General features: G+C 41.9%; 1 protein-coding gene across 2 annotated transcripts; it reads right to left on the bottom strand.

The window, feature by feature from the left end:
- Positions 1-1,145: 1,145 nt before the first annotated feature.
- Positions 1,146-4,867, bottom strand: tmem9 (transmembrane protein 9). Of its 2 annotated transcripts, none has more exons than XM_037105526.1 (6): positions 4,768-4,867; positions 4,389-4,534; positions 3,794-3,885; positions 3,351-3,459; positions 2,882-3,013; positions 1,146-2,793 (listed from the first exon to the last, which is right to left on the bottom strand). In XM_037105526.1, the coding sequence occupies exons 2-6, from the start codon at positions 4,479-4,481 to the stop codon at positions 2,656-2,658; spliced, it is 564 nt and encodes a 187-aa protein (XP_036961421.1). In that variant the 5' UTR covers positions 4,482-4,534; positions 4,768-4,867; the 3' UTR covers positions 1,146-2,655. The 2 variants fall into 2 exon arrangements, with proteins under 2 accessions (XP_036961421.1, XP_036961420.1); XM_037105525.1 differs by having other exon boundaries at positions 4,713-4,827.
- Positions 4,868-16,520: the final 11,653 nt, after the last annotated feature.

The raw sequence follows: 16,520 nt of genomic DNA, 5'->3' as shown, positions 1-16,520 counted from the left end.
TATAAACATTAGTTAAAGGGTCTGTAACACTATTATGTAGTTAAAAGCAGATATGTGATCATGTATCTAATACTGCCTATAACTCCCTTGTCTTGAGTGACAATTAGGAAAAGACTGTTGTAATAATAAAATGTTTTCATAGCAGAGGCTATAATTGCTGATGAACACTGTACATTACTAAACAGTTAAAGGTCCAGTGCGTAAGATTTTTGTGGCATCTATAACTAACCAACTGGACACCCTTCGCCTCACCCACCCCCATAGTGGGTGCTAACAAAACAAAACAACCACATCAACAAAAAACACAAATAGTCGTCTTTAGAGCCAGCATTGGTTGGTTTGGTCTGGTTACAATAGAAACATGGTGGTGTAAAATGGCTGCCTCTGTGGAGGGGGACACGCTCCCTCTATATTAGATATTAAAGGTTCTACTGAAGGGAGCAAAAACACAGGTGATTATACACTCATTTTTATAATTATCATATAATATCATATATGATCAATATCAATTTCAGCCAATCCAGCCACTTAAATCCAATACACTGAACCTTTTAATATGTCCACACGTCTGGTAATAGCATTATATAGGATTATAAATCTTTTGGTAAATGTTTATATAAGGCTAGGGTTAAAGTTAAACAGAGGGTGTGGAAGTAATGTGTTTCCAGTGTGCGTCACAATATATAAAATGCAAAAATTCCAAATTAATAAAACTAATATTTTATTAAATTGCTATTGGCTTGTGTCTTTATGAAAATGTGCATAAAGATATGTAAAAGATACGCTCAAATAATCACTACAAAATGCAAATAAACATTGGGAAATAAAAAGAAATGAACTAGCCCTAAACAGATTAGTGGATAGAGCAATGTCAATATGGAAATAACAGAGGTGTAACAGATACGTAACAGTTTAAGACTGGTCATACTAACAACATAATCATCCATAAGAGCGAGGTGAAATGGTTGAAAGGTTTCCCAAAAGCTCAACATGACATCATATGTTAGGATAACTTTGATGACGAGTTTGTGTGCAAACTGTGAGCCTACATACCGTGTACTCTGTTGCCCCCTAGTGCCAAACAAAAGAATACTCCCAAACATCTCAAGGAATGAAGGAAAAAAAAAACATTTTGTACTCAAGCAGAACATTTTGGTCTTTTTATTTCACATCAAGCTGAATGTATAGACACGTGCAACGCAAAACTCCAGTTAGCCTGGAGTTAAATACATTTACAAAACATTGATACCAGTGATATCAAATTATATTTATAAATCATTCAAAAACACTTCAGTGATAAAAACGATCCATTACAGACGAATAAAATTCAGTACTTCATGTTGTGCATGAGGTAATGTGAATCAGTGATCCTCTCTTCATCGTATTAATAAATTCCCCAAGTGGAGCTTCAGCAGTCGGATGTGAGGGGGAATTCACTGACACATAACGACGCACACTGCACTTCAAAGCCACGAGGCATCCCGAGTCTGCCACACTTAACCGCATTATCAGCAGCTTTACTGATTTAGGACATTCTCCAGTGGCAGAGATTGGACTCAACTGAGGACAGCTTTAAAGCTCTGTTAATGCCCTGTTCTCCATTTCTCTCACAGCATGGGAAAGTACATTCCATCAAAATGCAAAATGCAGGACACAAATGTGGCCGTGTGCCTACCTCACTGAACAAACTGTTTGCCAGTCAGCTTCCAATCCACTGATCGATTCAATATATAAAGATTTCAATTAATTTACAGCTACTACTTGAGAGACACTATTCTCGCCAAAACATATGAAGACCTTTCTGTAACTATTGGTATTGTTTTACAAGCGCTGCATCTTTAACACTTGAGAGGCATGTTTCGCACTGATGTTTGTTGTAACACACTTAGCCACAGGAGGAGAGAAACAGTAGAAGGCACATGTTTGGGCTATCTTAAAGGAAGCAATGTAAAAGCTTTAAAATGCCAAAAGAAAAAAAAAATTAAATAACAATCCTTTAAAAACTCTATGGGTGCAAATGATACTAATTATGCCCAGGTTACTATTCACAGCATAAGGGGACAAAATACATGTTAATAACAATAATTAGAAGAAATAAATTATTATCAGAGCTAAACTTGTAAAGATGTGCAATGCTTGGCAATAGCACAGGTAAGGTACCATTTCTAAACTAAACTGACATTTCACATACATAAAGTTTACCTGTACTGAGGTAAGTTTATAAATTATATTACAAGAGAACTTAATATTGTACCAATTTTGCAAAAGCAAACAGGAAAAACTGTCACACGGAGGCATAAAGCTATTCACAGTCTTTCTAAATTGATGAAAAGGGTTCTAACTTTATCAAGACATTCAAAATCTGTTGCATTGAAAATTGCTGAAATGATTGAGATGATTCCGAGCGGTTAATAGTGTGAAAACATGCAGTTTCTTTCACAACTGCAAATAAGCCTCAAGTCTTACATTTGATAAATTAAAAATATCTGCTTGTTAGATCAAAATGTTGACATGTTTCTTAGTGAGGAAATATTTATTCAGAGGGTGCAGTGCACAGCAGTGATGAAGAGGTTAGTGATAGTGCAGCTGGTGACAGTGTAACTGAGCCCAGAGAAGGGACCTACTCTAACCCTGGCCTGAGGTCAACTGTAGGGTTTAACTAAGCATCTTGTGGCGGTCAAAGACAGTCTTGCGCTGTTCCTGGACCTGCTTTTTCCAGCGCTGCTGTGCTCCCTCAACACGCTCCAACACTGTGTTTCCTCTGGCCTGGGGGTCCACTGGTGGACGCATCTCCTGAACACACACATACAAAAACTAAAAATTAATTCAAGGACATCACATTCATATGAAATTGAATACATGCATGTGTTTGCATGGTTACCTCAGAGTCCTCTTCATTGTGTAGTGGCTGTGTGTACGGGTCATGTTTGCGGATTAGAGGATCTACCAGGAGCAGGAACAGCATGTAGAGAAGCAGTGCGCCAACAACAGACAGGTAAATGATAATGGTTACCTGGGACACAGAAAGAAAAAAAAACATTTAGAAATACTAAAGTTGTTGGGTGTTAAAACTAACATTTTTTTAAATTCTAGAGAGGAAAGATTGACAGAAAGGCAATTTCTCCATTTCTTCAGTACGGAGGACGCAAATGTGACATCCATTGACACTGTATTTTATATTTCTTTTAATGGCGCAGACAAACTTCAGATACTTCATGATGTTTGAAATGACTCAAATGCGACATAATATTACATCAGCCCTGATAATCTTCTTTGGTGTGACTCAAGATATAACTGAATGAGATGAGCTGCCAGAAGTCTGAATGAAACCCAAATAAAGTCAGTCGTACCTTGATGGTGTTGCTACTTCGTTCCTCATACTTGCATTCACACAACAGGCAGTAGGCTTCCACGTCATGGCCGGGCACCGGCATGGGCTCCACTACATGGAGGCAGTTACTGGAAAATACATCAGTGTGTTAGACATCTTTTCACAAATACAAGGTCTTTACTTCTACAGTCACAGATGTGTGGCACTGTTTATAGCAAGAAGCCAGCTACCAAAGTCCAAAGACATGCAGGTTAGGTTAATTGGTAACCCATAATTGCCTGTAGGTGTGAATGTCAGCATGAATCGTTGCCTGTCTCTATGTGAGTCATGTACAGTGTCAGCCGGGATTGGATACACTCCCATCATGACCCTCAATAACTGACGTACTTTTACTTATGCTACTTTACAAGGCAAAAACAAGATGAAGCTGACTTAAAAGTCTAGATGACGTGTTTTTCTTACCAATCCTTCTGCGAGACATTTCTGTTATATATGTGGCCAGAGATGTTTCTGTATGGCGGGCAGATGCACTTGCAGCGAACATCTTCAAAGTTCTGTAATAATAAACAAATAAATTGCATCAATGTGAAACCAACTGCTGATTTAATACTATAGCCAAGCCATCTTTCCCATGGCACCCACATGTTTTTCCCTCCTTGTTAAGTAAACTGAGTTATAAAAAAAAAAACAAAAAAAACAAGGCATGTACAGAGAACTACATAGGAAAGTTGGTGCATTTGTTTTGGGCTGCATATGTAACTGTAGACAACTTATTTCTGATAATATCAAATCTCAGTTACATAAATGTCTGATTAAATAGGAAATCTTGCTCTCAGTTTTACCTCATTAAAATCAAATCATACACATTTCGTATTCATAAAATTCCCCCACAAAAAAGAAAAGAAATAAACATCTACAAAGTTACTGATAATCTTCTCACAACTCGTCAAAGTAAATGTATTAAAATGACCAGAAGTGTTAGTCAAGTCTTTCAAACTGATTCAGCTGTAGGACAAATGCCTGTTTCTATCAGGTTTTGGCTGCGAGTATGTTTTACCTTCGTCTGGGCAAAATCAACAAAATCCAGCAGCAACAAGGCCACAACTACAGCTCCAGCAAAGGTCCATGATCCTCCCCTGCCAGACGACATTTTCCCTCTGGCAAGAAGATCTGCTCGACGGATGCAGATCCACCCGCAATTCTCTGTGAAGACACAACAACAACAAGTAAGGTTACATCTGTCAATTTAATAACAGAGACAACGGTTAGCTAGCTAGCTAGCTATCAACGAAACAAGCGACACAAAAAACATAACCGCGACAACATTTAAACTAAAAACGACCATTTTAATAATACAAAACAAGCAAAATACTTTACGTACGTTGTATTTGTGGGTCAAATGTTTTTTGCTATACATGCAGGATGTAGCTACGCACCAGCTAGCTGTTTTAAGAAGAAGGATCGCTCATATGAATGTTGGTCGTCCAACTTCCGGGTTGTCTTACGTCATGATGCTAGATGGGGCACGTAGCGACACTGCCACCTACTGGACAAAAACACAGGCGCCGAGATAATAATTTAAACCTTTTACTCCATGTCATTTCACAGCTATAGTCATAAGTAACCTTACAGACTAATATCTTACACACACATCATATGATTATGCAATACAGTATTATGTTTTGTTATATGAAGAGCCGTATTATGAGGGGAACAGTGGTCCCAGCATAATTAGTAATACTAGTACTAGTAGTACTAGTATCATTGGGCCAAATAAATATTTGACAGACTATTTATTTTTTCAAATCTATATCTGAGCTTCTATCTGCATTTTGATTAGTTTTACTGTTGTGTCTACAAACATTACTGATGCAAATAATCTCAAAGAAATGTTAAAATAGACTACATTTACTAAAACCAGTCAATCTAACAGTGATAACAGATGATAATCCTGTGTTTTCTGTTCTAATATTTGAGCTTTTCTTTTCTGAAATTGCATTATGCTACTTCTATTTTGTGTCACAATAATTTGCCTTAATTCACTCAAGAAAATGTGATTTCAGTCAAATCTGTTGTCTTTTATTTTGAAATACTATCCCAATCTAATCCATTATACTGTAAGTGTGTAACAGTAGGAGGGTATTCCTTCTTTGTTTTATGGCTAGGACCTAAAACCTAAGAAGCCATGACAGAAATGATTTTAAAGCAGGATGATGTGATTTTAGATTATGCAGACTGTCTTAGATGTGTTCGAAATGCTCCTTCACTGATTTAATTTATAATCGCTGCAGATACATGTGTTTACTTGCTGATTCAGTTTTTTGTGCAATGTGTTAGAAGTAGAAGGGGTCTCACTGTGGCTCCATGCAGTGTGTACAAGGCCCTGATGTAAGTGCCACACTGCTGGCTATAAACAACCCAATTTATTTACAATAAAAAACATCAATATTCTGTATTTTCACCACATTCTTAAACACAGGAATGACTCATCAGAATAATTTCCCATATCTCTCAGTCAACACCGTTCTTATGTCAAATCCTGTCTCTCTGGCGGAATTTGAAATGCCTGCAGCTTCTTGACCCAATCAATACCTCTATTTCCCGGTAATCCTGCTTTCACATCTTTCTGTACTATAAGATACTCGTACCTTTAATAAGCCATAGAAATCAATGACTCACAAATTCAGCTGAAAACACTTGAGCTCGTGGTCACGGAGATCAATTGAGACCATGTTTATTTCTCTAATGAGCGATGATATCAGTGTGAACAACACAACCCCATCCTCCGTGTAACCTCAATCAGTCCCATGACCCTTGATTCAACCATGTAAGACAACATCTTATTTACTGTACACATGGCCTGAAGTAATGTACTGGGATTACAAGTTTACAAAATATGTGAGCAGATGGCATTGAGGTATATGAGATATTTATTAGTGGAAACAAGCTATTACTAACAGACTGTTAAGTAGGTTAATTGTTTTATCAAGAGTAGACAGTAGCAAAAAGTCAGTGACTGTGAATCATGGGAGACTACGTAAGAAGCTACTTATATGAATTTTGACAGAATACATCAACAATATGTATGTAAAAACATGCTTTTCATTTTGAAAGAAAACTTCAATAATAGCATAACTAGAGATGGTGTTATTTAACAATTTACTTTAAAAGACAAAAAGACGAAGGACTTTTCTGTTACATCTGGATATTAGATGCTTTTTTTTTGTACCCTCTGGTGCGCCTATGTTCATGTTCCTCTTGGACGGCCCCGCGGCAGGTAAGACATGATCTATGGTGCCCTCAGTGACCTTTCTACTTGCTGGTGCCCCTCAAACATCCTGAATCCACCAACACCTCTTAAGCAGCGTATGCAGTGATACTGAGATCTTAGAATGGTGTGCACATTTTGAATTGGTTGATTGATTTTCTTTGTTTCGAATGTGATAAGTAAGTATATTTAGATGTGAGTGTACTCCTTGTGGAACAGCGATTTGACTTTAAAAAAAAGCCCATTTATTCATTCAGTCAGTCATGCATTTATTAACCTATGCAATAATCATCACGTATGTTTGTAGCCATAACGCATGTCTTACCATTAAACAGCTCATAAACTCTCCCTGCTTGTGACTTATGCGTATCCTCTACTTGTATTTCATCCTCTCAGGGCTGTCATTGTAAGCCACTTAGTTTTCTGTCTTCTCTGATGCATGGCTGCCCTTTACACCCTCAGGCCAATTACAGCATAAATGACACTGGCCAGAGCTCAGTGCCAGGTCTCATTATCGGTTCAGAGCCCTCATGAGGGAGAAAAAAAGGTGATACGGTTCCTCTTAGGTAGACGAAACAAATATTATTCATTTGAGAAAGAAAAAGAAATCGAGTTATCTTATGGAAAACGGGTTATCAGCTCTAAACAGAACTGTAATTGATGCAGACGGATACAAATGCCTTGACAAAGTCTGTGGGAAGTTGACTGAGCACGCGCTCTGACTACAAAACAGCAAAGGAAAATGATCCATAATGGAAACACTGCGGAGAAATCCAACTTATAAACAAGCTCAGAAGATGTCAAGTTCTCTTATTTGTCAGGGTACCTGAAGGTATTGACTGAATCGCATTATTCAGAGCATTAATTTTCATGGGACTGAAAACAGCGGGCAGTTTGCCCACTAGGAGATGCTATTAAGCCCAAGGCAAAGCAAACTGAATCCAGACCGGCAGACTCTGCAGCGGTCAGCGGGGATGTAGGAGGGCATGTGATGTAAAACATGGTTGAAAATGTTGTGAAATCCACAGGTGAGGCTGCTTCAAAAAAACACATGAAAACAACTTTGATGTTGAAAGTATTAAGGACATTCCTTCATGATAGAGTACAAAAAGGCTGATCAGCTTTAAGTATATATGATTTATACTACAGCTACAAATTTGATATGTTTTGGCATCCAAATAAAGTCAAAGACACCCTCTTTCGATACACCCCTCAACCTTTCAGCAATGTTCTTTTTGACCTTTATCACATCATCTGCAGTGTGTTTTTGCTTTCCACTCTGCCCGTGTATCATGCTTTTGTAGAGAACACTGTTTGAATAACAAGACTATCTCTGGGCGAGCGCTAGCTCTCCTCTCCTCCCGGCTGAGGTGATGCATTGTGGGCAGCAGGACTATTCTAATAGACACACATGGTAATTACAGTAGTGGGAGGCAGCAGACAGTGGTGGTCCAGGGACAGCAGAAAACTATAAATCACAACTCCTGGTTCCGCCCTCCTGAGCGTAGCCGATCACGCTCAACCAAAAAGCAATTCTGCCAACATGTGTTTGCACATTTGTCTTCATCAGCTGCTGGCTTGTTTTGGGCCCTCTGCGACTGAATTTTCCTTCCCGTGGTAATCAAACACAGACTCGAGTGTTTTTTGAGTCAAAGTCTGCTGTATTAGACCCGACAATTAGCCACACTTGAGATGTAGCGAGGATGATAATTCTACGTTAGCAAAAAAAGCAGGAAGAAAGGCTGAAGAGGGTACTCTGTGAGGTAAAAAAACAAAACAAACAATGAATAAGAATGTAACTACAAAAATACATGAAAAGTATAACCTGTGTGAGAAAAAAACATCACCTGATGTCACTTGAGGTACAGTGTCTTTTGCGGCGGGAGCGTGAGAGGCCTCCGCAAAAGAAGAGTGGAAATCAAAGCAGTAGCAAAGGTGTAAGGAAAAGTAGGCAGTGATGGTGACTGCATACTACAGTGTGTGTGTCCTCACCGGCTTTATCCAGACGGACAGCTGCCTGTCAGCCAGCTGAGCCCATGCGGGGAGGAGGTGTCTGCTGAGGAGCTGGTGTCAGCAAGGTGAGCGCAGAGCCCAGCTACACTGAGCTGAGCCGAGCTGAAATGGATGCAGAGGGGAGAGCGCGTCTCCTGCCTCTGAGGGACACAGATTTTCAGCGAGGAAACAGAGACTGCTGGAGCAGGAGACTCAGCCAGACAGAACATGAAAGCCAGGAGCGGCCATGACACATGATGGACACAAACGCAGGAAGAGAAGCTGCCTCCTCCACCTCCTCCTCCACCTCCTCCTCCTCCTCTTATTCCCCCCCCCTCCCTGCTCACAATCCTTCTCCTTTAGTTGCGCTGTGCAGAAACAAGACCCCTGAAGAAGAGGGGGAAAAAGGAAAAGACAAGATGATGCTTGAATCGCAGTGGCTCCCAGTTGAACTCTGGCCCCCTGTAATGTGTGGTCTTTGATGTTGCCCCAGATGTTTAGAGGGATGCAGGACGGCTTCAAAGAGACCTTAATAGGCTAATCATAGAATCGTGGCATGTTGGTACGGGAAAAAAAAAAAAAAAAACAGCCAGTCAGCTGCCAGAAATCCACATGCGTCTTTCAAGAGAGACTGGGGGTCATGAGAGAAGACAGCTGAAAACAATAGCGAGAAATGAAAGGTGACATGAATTGAAAGGTAGATAAACAGCTGCAGGGGGAGGAAGGAAGTTTGTTGTTGGTATAAAAGGATGCTTTGTGTGCTTCGGTCTCGGAAAATGCTGCCAGTCGGTTTAACAAGGCCTGGCAGGCCAGTCAATAGACTGTCAGCCGGTAATTTCCACATTTCAGTGACACCAGCGTCCGATATAGGGCTGATTTATACATCCAGTGATGCATAGAATCCTTAAGGAGAAAAAAAAAACACCTGGCTGATCGACACAGTGGGCAGAGCAAAGCCGATGCACGCTTGTCACGTGTGTCGCACCAAAACAGGCCCATACAGCCGTCGGAATGTATATGACACGTCTCTGCATGTCAGATGTCTCAAAGAATAAGGGGAAACGAGCCCAGTGGTCAAAGGTCACACGGATTCAGGGGTTTGTCTGACAAAACGATGACAGATCGGTAAACGTTGTCAGATCTAATCCCTCTGAGAGGGACCTCGGCCACAGCGTCTCCTGTCTGCAGTGAGGGTGGAGGGGCTTTCCTTTTAATGGGATGGTGTTGAGTCGCGGTGATCTAGTCGATGAACACCTCCTCACTCTTGTCTGCCGTTGTTGTGGCATTTTCTGATCCACCTGCCCCAGCTGCGGGCCACATCTGCAGGCGTGATGGATTCTGTCAGCAGGGACCTCCTCCTCCAAACGCCCCTGCGACTCACCGTCGTCCGTTTCAGCGTCTGCTACGATCTGACCTGGCAGCTCGGTGGTGTGCCACAATGGACTCCCCTCTGGCACTTCCACCAACACAACCCTAAACAATAGTATGTTGAGGACGCAGAAGATTTAGAGTGTAAATGCCTGTACACGCAGCACTGCAAAAATAACGGGACACCGTCTCCTCCAGACGAGGGAAAATTGGTGCTTTTTGTCTCTTATTGTCTCCCTTTCTCTGAGACCACAAGCAGCTTGCAGCCAATCAGATGTAAACAGGGAGATCTGAGACCAAACTTGTCATCTCGCAGCTTCAGGAATCGATAAAGCCCCACGTTCTGCCTCTAATCTTGGCACATGTCAGGAGCAAAAAGGAGGCAGGGGAACAGAGAGAGGAGTAAAAGAGGCGAGCAGTGAGGAAAGACTGGAAGAAAGGTGAGGCTGGACTGAGGGAGGGGATTGAGACTGAGAGTTGTTTTAGCCAAATTATGAAAAAATCAACACATTGTCTCATTTTCCTCTATTTTTAGTGTTTTAGCTGCCCATCTTATTGCTCCCCCTTCAACAGTGGAAGAAAAAAAAACACATTTTGTTTTTGGTGCTAAAAAAGTGTAATAATAAAAAATAAACCGTTTTCTTCTGAATTACTTTGCATTGAAGAAACAGTCCTTTGGAAACCTGTTGATGGGCCTGTGGCTCATCTACAGTGACAGCGACTGTTTTTTCACACTGAGTGCGTCACAAACAAGATTCCATTCACCTCAGTTGTCCTGAGGTAGCAGCAGAGAACGGAAAGACAAATATATCAAAAGCTGATCTGCATGGCAAGATGCCGCCCCTGCAAAACACTGTATGTAGAAGATTAACTTTCGTTGATGCCCCCCGACATCATACACACAGTACCTCACCACCAATTCAGCATGGAAGATATACAAAATAAATGCAGCAGAACCAAAGTTGTTTTTTTTCTTTTTTTTTTCTTTTTTACCTCAAACAATCATCTGCTTTGTGAAAAAAACCCACTGCTTACATTACCCACAATGCAGTGTGACCATTGACAGTGTGGCTGGAGATTTGGCTGTGTTATGCTAGCAGTGGCTGATGTAGCCTCCAGGCTGCAGAGGTCTGGTACAGCTCTAGATTTTTAGACTTGCAGTCTTCACCCTCAACTAGTGCCGACCCAAGTGACTCCTTTTGAGGCACTTTGTCAGATTTCATGCTTCTCCCTCTGGTGCCACAAAAAGCTTTATACAACTTTTTTTCTCCACATATGGAATAGTCCTTCCCGAAACAAGTAAACAGACTCTGATGTGTGAAATCGATGGAATTCCCCCTTTAAGTAGGAAGTCACAGGAGCTGCAAGGCTACACAAGGACACACCTGCAGTGCATTGCAGTGCAATATATTAGTATAATGAGGCAACATTTAAAATTATGTAGTGTCTGAAATGCTGCACAGACCTTGAATTGATTTTTTTTCGGCCAGTCAATCTTAGTTTCTCTCATTCACCGACTTGCTATCAGTAACTCACAACATCTTTCTTAACAACATCGTTGGAAAATCTTTTGAATCAGATGAATCCTGTCATCTCTCCCATTGCTTTTTAGAGCAAACCAACATACTCGATCGTACGTGTATGTCGGGCCTTTATTTGTCTTTATCAATAACGTCTCCATTAAAGACAGAAGATACTGTTTAACAGACCTGAGGAAAGGGAGAAACGGGGATTGCGAAAAGACAGGGAAAACAGAGCAGGGGAGAGGCGGACGTTTTGAGAAAGAGAGAAACCGAGAAAGAAAAGGAAAAAGACAGAGAACCAGGAGGAGGTGGGGTTAGAGGGAGACGCTCCACTGCCTGGCTGACAAACAGAGGGTCCCTCCAGAGCCAGGCAGATGAGAAGGAGAGGAGGAGAAAGGGAGAGGGGTGAGAGAAACGGAGGGGAGTTTGATGTGGGCAGTCAACCCCACCACCCTCCAACAGCCTTCCCTCTCTTCCTCCACTCCCCCCAGCAGAAAATCTATGCCTGCTCTCTTAGTATTCCTCCCATCTCTTGTGAAGGCTCTGCGGAGGGGAGAGCAGACAAGTGGACTGCTAGTGAGGCCCTGGCCAGCCGTGTGTGATGCTAGCTGCGAGTTTTTTTCCCCCCGTTCTTCCTTTTTAGGCTGGGGTGTTTGCTCAGGGCTGACAGGACAGACACAGCGGCCAGCCACTTGAAAACCTCCACCAGGGACCTGGACTGGACACATCCTCCCAGTACACCTCCTTTTTTCCCTCCCCCCACTTTTCTTTTTTTTTTTTTTCTCCCAAAAAACCTTTAGATCAATGGGTTTAGTGTGTGGACCGCCTATTCTCAGACTGGACCTGAGAGCACTGGTGACTTCTTCTTGTGGCTGAGGCATTAATTCTCTTAGTCATGCGTTGACCTAAACGTGACCCAGACCTGCTGATGTGAGTCAAGCGTGATGTGTGGATCGACTGAACACAAGGGGATCGCCTTTTTGTGTATTTAACTGTATTTAATTGAATATACAGTAATTTACATCAATGCCAAGCTTTTCAAAAGCATGCCATACATTTTGTGATTGTTTTACACATTTAAAGGTTGCCACTGGGTTTCATTTACCTCAGTACATTACGAACAATCTACTTGAAAAACTTCAAGCTCAGCAGGTCTTCTTCTGTAACAAGCAAATGAGTTTGTTTGAGTTAATGTATGAGGCTGGTGTGCACGAGAAAATGGAAAATTTGGTACTGTCCACATCTGTCGAAATAAGTATAAAAGAGTTTCAGGGTCTGAAAAATTAAGCTTTGCTGAACCGCCTTAAACATGCATTCTTCCTAATCGCTTCCACTTGTGGCTAAAAATAGCCCTGATTAAAGGAAGCTTATGAGGATATGACCCTATGAATTAATTAACATAGTAAATATTTTCCTATGACTTTTTGGTCTTTATTGTTTCAGGTCTTCTCCAGTACAACATGATGTTCACTTTGTGAATTGTTCTCCCATTCTGAGTAAAAGAGATGACACAGCAGGGCTTGCATGAGGGCGTTGCTGCCTTGTGGTTAACAAGTTGCTACCACAGCATGTCTTCCTGTTCTCAGTCAGTTCAAATCAGGATCTCCTCCCCATCTCAAACCTCTTCACCAAATATGGTCACTTCTGGTTCCAAAACACCAGGATGGTGACGGCCATAATGTCAAACTCGAGGCAACAAAATGATGCATCATTTGCAAGCGCTGTCACTGTGAGCTTGTTAGCATGCTGGCATTATCATTTATCTCAAAGCACCCCTGTGCCTAAGTACAGAGCTGCTGTTGGGCCGTAGAGTCCTTACATGCAGATTTATCTCTACACAACAAAACCTCTGATAAAAAAGAGGGGTGTCAAATGGTCACACAGTGATGGATTTCCATATGATGCAAACATAACGATTCGGCACATTGATATTTTCTGTAGAATAAGGATATTTGTGGAAAACAATGGGTGCCTGGAAAGATCCATCTAAGAAATCTTTAGAAAATGGTCAGAAATTGCTAAATGCAGTTTATTGGAAGAAGAATCTTCATGCTCATCATATTTTGCCATGACCCCCATGATCATTTTATTGCTGTCAAAGTTTAAAACTGTTCCAGTTTACTGAAGCCTAGCGTTGGAGTTTTCACTGACTCTGGAGATTTTTGAACATTTCTTACCTGGAAGTGTTAAAGCAAGTCAATCATGAACAACCAAACAAAAAAAAAAAGTGGACAGATTGATATCTAACTAGAGAGACGTTCTATCCAAGGATGCTCTGCCTGCGCAGGTATCACTGTCCTGTTGGTTGGTGAATGAGAGAGAGTTGAAGAGAGGGGTGTGGGAGTAGGAATGGGAGTGTCATCAGCAACCTGTTGCGTTGTCTGTCATTTGTTGACCAGCTGTAAATTCAAACAAATCGACAGACCACACCATTCAGCTCCAGACGTCATCACACTGGGTGTGCAGCGGTCTTTACAATGTGCTCATCAGACATCACTCTTCACTCTTTCGCTACCAACCAGTGTTGAGACTCCATCAGTGGGTTTCTCTTTATGACGTCACAATGAGGCCAAAGGCTATTCATATTCCCGAGTATGTAAACATGCAAAACTACTCATACAGACCTTAGAAAATGCAATGTATCTGCTTCAGTGGCAAAGAAAAAAGATTCTATGTGTGGATAGTGATGCAAAGCATGTGTGTTCACATTTGACCTTCCATGGATAGACAATGGTGTAAAAAGATAATTAATGTTACTGCTGAGTGAATCTTATTATCTATTATCTATTAACTGCACTTACACATGATCTTAGCTGCACATGGTTACACAGTCAACCACTGTTCTGTGACAAAAGTGACGGTAGTATTGATCACCTGTGTACCTTTAATCTCCATTACCACCGCTGCACCATGGCTGCTAAAGCGGAGACACACAAAGCTTTGTTGTCCGTATCATCCTCTTCCAAAGTAGCCCACTTCTCTGTCACCTTGAGCCTGGTTCGTCATGCTTGTGTGATCGCTCCAAAGGTCACAGCTTGTAGCTACTGTCATTAGCTGTCACTCTCCCGCACTTCCTCCCGCTCCTTGCCTCTCTCTTCCTTCAAGTCGCTCTCTGTCACGCTTTTCCTTCTCCGGCTCTGGAACACCGGTCTAAGTGCCATCCTTAGTTGGACTTTGAAGGTTAAGAGAAGTGAGAAGCGATCTCAATGCAGAAAGAGCCCGCTTTGTGTGTGTGTGTGTGTGCATGTGTGTTATCTGATGTGCAAATGCGCAGCGAGCGGGGACAGGTTGGTTAAGGTAGCACGGTATCTTTAAGTGATGCCACGTATCAGACAGTATGCTGTTTGCAATCGCAGTTGCGTTTGAGTCCACCGCTGTCTGAGGATGCCCGAGGCGAGAACAGGGGAAGCAGCGTTTCGCAGCAATATCAGCTAATCAAGGTCTGATATTTGGAATAACAGTAAGAGCATAGATTAATTGTATTTTTCATCAGGGACACGGAGAACAGTAGGGCGATACTGTTTTCTGAATACAAACAGAGCGTTTAATGAGCCCAATTCAGCTCGAGCGCGCCTGTGAATGCACACGAAAGAGGCTAAATTCGGCTTGTTGCTGGAAACCCAATTGACGATATGAAGCGGCAACGGCGTCGAAGCGTCATTCCTCCCTCCGCACTGTGTGACAGCAAGCGGTTAATTGAAACATGTCTTGAGTGAGAAGAAGAGGAAGAAAGGAGAGAATAAGTGAAGAGACAGCAAACACAGGTGTGGCACGGTTTATCTGTTGGGGAGGTGAGGGGTAATCATGGCAAATTTTAATCAGTTCAGATCAATTATTCATGGTCAGGGGCCTAGCGAGCTGATTTCCAAAATGCCCCTTCTCTCTCTCTCTGACAGCCCTGTATGAATTATTCAAACTGCATTTACACAAAGAACTCCATCTCTGATACCTGATCAGTCAGTTAGAAACATTATGCAACAGGGAATGTCAATTAGAAACGGGGAAATGGGTCTCCTGGTATGCGCACAACAAAAAAGGAAAACAAAGCCACACAAGACGATAAGATGCGCCACGACGAGTCTCGAAGGACCCCAAACTTTGTGTTCTTTAGAGATTATTATTCGCTGAGAGACGGGTTCTACGCTTTAATGGACTCAACCAAACTCAAGATTGTCCCCGCGCCATGTGTCCACTCATCATCCATCAGTTGGTGCGTTCTCTAAGTGATCCCCACCTACAGTGTGCACTACACTCAACCCAGCTCCACGCTCAAGCTTTAATCATTTCCCTTGCAACTTCCCTCCTCTTACTCCTTCCAAAACACTTCTTCCAGCCCCCCGCTGCTCATTCAGAATGATGCTGCTGCCTCATTTTCATCCTCACCGAATTACCCTCGTCCCCCCCACCTCTCGCAGCCTCTTCACTGGCTGCTGCAGGCTGTTTGTGGTTAGATTTAAAATACTGAGAGCCCAAACTCCTGTACCTCAAGGCCAGGGCTATGCGCTGGTCACTGCTGGCCATTTAGTTCTCCTTTGCCTGCACATCTTTCCACATGGTCACCACTCTTCTTCCTTCTGGGTCCCTGAAGGTGGGATGACCTTACCTCCTTGGCCTCCTGTCGTCCATCATTTTCTGAAAACTTGTGTTTTCAAGCATCTCCATATCTCCGGTGAATCTTTTTTTCCCCTGATTTCTTGAAAAATAACCCTTTGATTTCACTTCTTCGCTCTGATTGTGTTACTTTTCCTCACAGGCTGAAGTACGATAAAGTGGCTCATCAAGTTAGATGGTATTGTCAGGGTACATAGTAGACAAAGGAAATTAAGCTCTTGATGAGATGTGCTTCAGTCGTAAGTATACACTAAGAGTCAACAACCATGCTAGCAGCTCTGTGAGGCTGTAGGCTTTGAGCTTACTGCTAATGTCAGTGAGGATCGATGCTCATAAAGACAAATGACAACCTGATGGTGGTACAGGATCATCAGTAATGATGACAACATTTCAGAAGAATTCATCCAAAGGGGTAAATAAATCACAG

Source organism: Acanthopagrus latus, chromosome 7, assembly GCF_904848185.1.
Source record: "Acanthopagrus latus isolate v.2019 chromosome 7, fAcaLat1.1, whole genome shotgun sequence".
Lineage (NCBI taxonomy): Eukaryota > Metazoa > Chordata > Actinopteri > Spariformes > Sparidae > Acanthopagrus > Acanthopagrus latus.
The sequence above is the reverse complement of the archived record's forward strand: the minus strand, read 5'-3'. Positions and strand labels throughout refer to the sequence as shown.